Raw genomic sequence first — 6,730 nt, forward strand, 5'->3', positions numbered from 1 at the left:
TAGCTGATTATATTAATATTTATCTATTGTTGGTTAATTAAATAATGTATATTTTATTTTAAAAGTTTAACTAGTATGATGAGCCTCACAAGATTATTTTGTTATAATTTAATAGTTATTAAATAAATTATTATATACAGTGTGGCCCATTTAAAAGTGATACATCCCCATAAAATTTATATTATTTGTCAGATTTGAACAAACTTGTTTTCAGTTGTAAAGCACGAAAATATGTACTTATAGATAAAGTTTCACGTTTTTTGTCCCAAATCCAAAACCTACAGGGAAATTTTTAGGCATTGTTTTTATAAAACATTTAATTGTGTCACTGAAACACCTTCTGAAATTAGTATACATCATATTTCATAAAAAAATGTGCATATTCTTATTATTCATCTTATTTTTCAAGAATATTTAGGAGTATAGTATAAGTATAGTATTGATACCATAATATTCAAATATTCTTGAAGAATAAGATAATTTGTGCTATTTTAGATAAAAAAAATTGATTTAATTTTTCCACAAAATTATGAATACTGAAGAGTATTTGTATCAGTATAGTATAATAAATCAAGTACGATTTGCTATTTTAGGCGTTTATTCAACACACTACTTGATTAAAAAGTAAATACGATTTTTAATTTGTCCACAGAATTATGAATACTGAAGAATATTAGTATAAGTATAGTATTATTAGTATAGTACTGATACTATAATATTCCCATATTTTTTAAAAATAAAACGATTTGTGCTATTTTAGACAGTTTATTCAACATACTACTTGATTAAAAAATAAATTCAAAATTTGATTTCTAATTTTTCCGCAGAATCATGAATACTGAAAAGTATTAGTATAAGTATAATATAATTAAAATAGTACTGATACTATAATATTCTTATATTCTTGAAAAATAAAACGATTTTTACTTTTTTCATAGAATTATGAATACTGAAGAGTATTAGTACAAGTACAGTATTATTAGTATATTACTGATGCTATAATATTCCCATATTTTTGAAAAATAAAACGATTTGTGCTATTTTAGACAGTTTATTCAACACACTACTTGATTAAAAAATAAATTCAAAATCTGATTTCTAATTTTTCCGCAGCATTATGAATACTGAAGAGTATTAGTATACTATAATTAATATAGTACTGATACTATAATATTCCCATATTCTTGAAAAATAAAACGTTTTTTAATTTTTTCACAAAATTATGAATACTGAAGAATATTAGTATAAGTATAGTATTATTAAATTATACTAGTTATACAAAATATAACTTATAAAATTAATCAATTTATACCCTTATTTATATGTTTGTTCCAGTACAGATTTTAACCAAAACAATCTATACTGATAAATTTGGAACATCTTAAGACACTTTAAATTCAAAAATAAATATTCTTGTGTTTTATTTAATTAGCATCCTATATTTTAAATATTTATTTAAATAATTAGATAATTATATCAACATTTGTCTATTGTATTGTTAAAATTCAGTTTTTTTAATAAAATAATGTTTATTTAAAATAGAAATTTCAATTAAATTGTGATTACAAAGAATTCATGAACTACAAAATTTTTATTATAATTTAGCATATATTAAGTAAAAATTATATATATGATTCTGAAACAACTTTATTTACCATATCAGTACTATTAATTAATATAAAATTAATTAATTTATACTCTTAATTATGTGTTTGTTACAGGAAAGATTTTAACCAAAATTATCTATATTGAATAATGAGAATTTGGATCATTTTGAGATACTCTAAATTCAAGTATAAATATTCTTGTGTTTTATTTAATTAGCATCCCATATTTTAAATGTATATTTAAATAATTAGGTAATTATATTAATATTTATGTATTGTTTTGTTACAATTGAGTATTTTAATAATATAATATCTATTTAAAATAGGAGTTTCAATTCAAGGAATTCAGGGACTATAAAATTAATTTTTAATATAATTTAAGAAATATTAAATAAAAATTGGGAATCTAACAAAAATTATTAAATTCACACCATAAAATTTGTCCTTCCATAGAATATAACTAATAAAATTATTTAATTTACACTTTTATTATATATTTGTTACTGTAAAGATTTAAACAAAAAATAATTTATATTGAATAAAGAAAATTTGTGTCAGTTTATCATACCATAAATTAAATTTGTTATCAACTGATAAATATAATTTATTTTTAATACAATTTAATAAAGCACAAAAATGAATGTGAACGTTAAATTTTTAAATAAATAATTCTATGTTATTTAAGTGTTAATAAAAAATACAACATGCGATGTAATGGTGGTTGCCTATGCTGACAATGAATAACATTTTGTAAAATCCTGAACATTCCAGTTTACTTTGTTTGTCTAACTAGTTATTAGTTTTTAAAACGAATATTATTATTAAATTAGATCGATTTTCTAAGCAGTTAACAGCCATGCCTTTGTTGATTTCCCAATCTGACAGTTTAGTCAAATCGGATTTTTTTTCTAGAGAAATGTCAATTGGATCTAACCTAAAAAACCCATCCGTTAACTTATTTGGCAAAAAATCGCCTGGATGCGTTAGCAATTCGTAAAGATGGCAGAAAATGCTACCGAAAACAACATTACTGGCATAAAGAACCTACTGTGGGGCCCCGGCGAGGTGCGAACGGACATATTCAAAAGATGGAGTCAAGGTACTTGAAACATCCACCAGTACGAACGTCCCAGTAAAAACGACCCATATTTACCTATCGTATCGTATCGGGCACAACCAAAAACCGTGTGTGTTTCAGGTTTCTATTTCAGTGAGACTGAGAAAAGTGCTTTAGAACAATCTGAAGGTGGACCCTGTGCGATCATAGCCCCAGTTCAGGCTTACATTATTAAAAACCTGTTGCTAGAATACTCCAATTTATCCTTTAGAGAACAAGTATGAATGAACACACAGTAGTATGTCAGTAAACTATTAATGTTGATGTGTAGGTAACCAACGAGACCCAAAACCAATACCTAGTAAGTGCACTGGTGGAAATCTTGGCCTTATGCAACGTCCAAAAGTACCATATAGTTTATCTGAGCGACGAGTTTAGGGAGAAGGAGGAGGCAAGCAGGATCAAGTCGGACGCGAGTGACGCACCCCGCACAAGCACCTGTGATCCAGTATTGTTCCATGACAACCTCAGGGTGGAGCAACTGCCATCGATATTTGACGTTCGGAAGTACTACCTGTCCCACATTGAGGATCTCAAGGGCCAGTACGGCCTGCTGATGTTCCTGTATTCTGTGATCCTTTCCAGAGTTAGTCTGTTGCCTTTTTATTAGTAAACTAATTTAATTATGTTGTTGTTTGTAGGGTTTGGAACAGGTCAAATCCGAGTCGGACACGCAGGATCCACTGATAGACGCCACATACGGTTACGGCAGTCAGAGTTTGATAAATTTAATGATAACTGGAAGAGCCACAACGTATGTTTGGGATAACGATCAAGATGTGGGTGGTTTGAGTAAGTTGTTCCCCGGTAAATCGGGTGTTTTTTACTGGTCGTTGTTTTCAGGGTTGCAAGGGATTGAAAGGCAAAGTCAAATCGGGTTTATAACGATAATGGAACATCTGAGATTTTGTACAGTAGGCAATTATTACAAGAATCCAGTACATCCTGTTTGGGTGTTGGCTTCTGACACGCATTTAACTGGTATGTTTGTTAAATTTACGATAAATGATGTTTCGTTCGGTGAGTCATATTGTACAACAATAATAAAATAGCTTTGTTGAATTGCTTCCTTTGTGTCATCTATTTAAAATGTTTTCAATGGAATATGATATTTCTAAGCTGTTTCTTATCTCTGATCAGTTTTGTACAGTGACGAAAAGAAGCTGGTGAGTCCGGAGACGAAAAGCGAAATGGCGAGGCGGGTGTTCAAGAATTTCGACCCGGATGGCAACAACTTCATCAAGGCGAACCTGCTGCAGGACGTGCTGCAATCCCTAGAACTAGTTAGCGAGAAAGATTAGTAAGTTCTCGCCCCCTGAACAACCCCCAAGACTTTATTAACGGTGGGGTGTTTCAGTGTAGATATCATGAAGAAGAAATTAGACGAGGAGAGCCTGGGTATCATCCTCCTGGACGCGTTCATGCACGAGTTCTTCCCCAAGGAGGAGTCCAGCACGCCCGACATGTTCACGCTGATCCACTACAACGGCCTGGCCCAGAGCAACATGAACGGACAGGTTGCTGTTAACAAAAAACCCCCAATTAAGTCGCCACTAATTGTTTTCCCATTCAGGTCCAGTACCACGTCGGTTCGGCGATACTGCTGGAGTCCGACCTGAAGTCGATTTGCGAATCGAACCCCATGCTAACAGTATTACAAACTAAGTGGCCGAACATCGAGGTGAACTGGTTCCAAAACGTAACGCCATCCCTTAATTGATTCAACACCTTTTTTTATACATATTATATTTTATGAAACTTTTGTTTTTAATAGACGTCGCATCTCCATGTGAAAAAAATTACGTTTTGTCCAGAGGCTCAGGCACCACCCACTGTTGCTAGAATGGAGACAAGCTTTATATTTATTATAATTTTTTTTCTTCGCAATTGTCGGGATAATCTTAAAAAAGTGTTCCCTTTGGTTTTGACGGTATTATATTTATATATTATATTTTCTTTATCATGACTACATAATTTCTGGTTCTGTGACAATTATTGAACGCGGTGCATTTATCTTTTCTCTTAATATGTGTTGTACATTAGTTATCCATTAATTTATTAAATGACTGATTTCCTGCCTGTTGTTTATTAGGACAGCATCTGTTTTGTTAAAAAAATATATTTTGAATTGTTTTATTAAATATTGTAAAATATTGAATATATTGTATTTAAAGTATACAAGATCTATTTGATAATAAAATTTTATAAAAAAAAATTGTGTAAGTACAAACTGAAAGGACGATTTACAATAAAATTAAGATAGTAATTTTTTTGTTATGTTATGCTTGTATAATGTATTTTAAAACCAAAAATAATTAAATATGTTGCAATCTTAAATGTTGTTTTAATTCTCAACCCCCTACAGTAGTAAAAATACAAATTAATCAATGGTTGGTAATAAAGAGATATCTACTATTAAATCATTCAGATGGGAATGGGGTAATAAAGATATTGATTTTAATGCTTCAGAATAAAGCTTTCTGGAGTTTATGATTTCACCCCTCCATTATCCATAACTTTGCCAATAGAGGGTTCTAGTTACTCAGTTTTTCCCCAGTTAATCTCTTTTATTTTTTATGTAAAAAATATCATAGAATTTTATTTTATATAATTAATTAATAAAAATTTAAAACGTAAAAGTTTAATTAAAAAATAATAGATCACAATAATTAATTATTTTTTACGTTTAGAGTATTAATAATGTATAGAATGTTAATCATAAAATTATTTAAAATCACAATTTAAACATTTGTTTAAGAATTAAGACGAATTTTCTTAAAATAAATCATATTAAATTAATATTTTTAATTTTATTTTAAACCCCAAACATTTCATTTTATTTTTAAGCTTTGCCAATAGAGGGTTCTAGTTACACGGTTTTTCCCCAGTTTAATCTTCATTTTTGTTGTTAAAAATATCCTAAAATTTTATTTTATATTTAATGATATAATAATAAAAATTTAAAACGTATAAGTATAATATAAACTATTAATTATTGTGGTCTTTAATTTTTTAATGAAACGTAGTATATAAGAATTAAAATAAAATGGATTTTATATGTTTAGATTAATAATGTATATAATGTTAAGAATATATTAAAAACAATCATAAAATTATTTCAAATCACAAATTTAAACATTTATCTAAGAATTAAGACGAATTTTCTTAAAATAAATCACTTTAAATTAATATATTTTAGTTTTATTTTAAACCTCAAACATTATATTTTATTTTTTAATCACCAGCCAACAAATATAGGTGATACTTTACAGCACGAGCATTAAAGCCATCCCGATCATTATTCCCCTTTTTTTGCCGCCGCCGCCCCCCGTGAAAGCCCTGATGATCGTCCCCCCCGTTTCGCCCGGCGTAAAAACGGGGATCGGAATTAAAAATCCGTCCGTTGTGTTTGAAGGGCGGACAGAGTGGACGGTTTTGTTGGCACAAAAGATGGGAACAATTGAGATACATCTTCTCGACGTTCTGCGAAGTGGTTTTAGTGCCGTTCGTGGGGAGATGCTGCGCCACGCTCGAGGGCTATTTACCGAAATTATCCGCGTTTCCGTGCACAAAATGGCACACACCGGTCTCGAACATGTCGCTAAAGTTTCGCCGATTTCAATCCCCTTTTTTTTCGTTTTTGGTATCAGGAGCTTTTAAGTGGATGGCATTAGCAATGTTCTTTTCGAAAAAGCTGAATGTTTGAAAGCATTAATCGTTTCTCTTTTTCTGAGTAAATATTAATGATCATGTGTACTTTAAACCATTAATTATTAATGTTTATATAATGAGTTAATATATTAACACACTGAACATTTTTTCTTTTATGAAATATTTCAAATACTTTAAATATTTAATATAATGAATAAAAAGTATTTCATTAAAACTCCTTTTCTGTTTTGAAACATCATTAATGGTAAAAATACTTTTCTTTTTAGAATAAAATCTACAAAAGGATAATTAAATATTTCTTTAAAACTTCCATTCTTTTCAGTAATTTTGTGAA

The 6,730-nt window shown here is 29.2% G+C and overlaps 1 protein-coding gene across 1 annotated transcript; it reads left to right on the forward strand.

The window, feature by feature from the left end:
• Positions 1–2,498: 2,498 nt before the first annotated feature.
• Positions 2,499–4,865, forward strand: LOC109603908 (ubiquitin carboxyl-terminal hydrolase MINDY-3 homolog). Its single transcript, XM_020020408.2, has 8 exons — positions 2,499–2,706; positions 2,806–2,942; positions 2,996–3,310; positions 3,366–3,516; positions 3,568–3,705; positions 3,865–4,024; positions 4,082–4,241; positions 4,298–4,865. The coding sequence occupies exons 1-8, from the start codon at positions 2,607–2,609 to the stop codon at positions 4,442–4,444; spliced, it is 1,308 nt and encodes a 435-aa protein (XP_019875967.1). The 5' UTR covers positions 2,499–2,606; the 3' UTR covers positions 4,445–4,865.
• The last annotated feature ends 1,865 nt before the right edge of the window (positions 4,866–6,730 follow it).

This window comes from Aethina tumida, chromosome 6, assembly GCF_024364675.1.
Source record: "Aethina tumida isolate Nest 87 chromosome 6, icAetTumi1.1, whole genome shotgun sequence".
In the NCBI taxonomy this organism is placed as follows: domain Eukaryota; kingdom Metazoa; phylum Arthropoda; class Insecta; order Coleoptera; family Nitidulidae; genus Aethina; species Aethina tumida.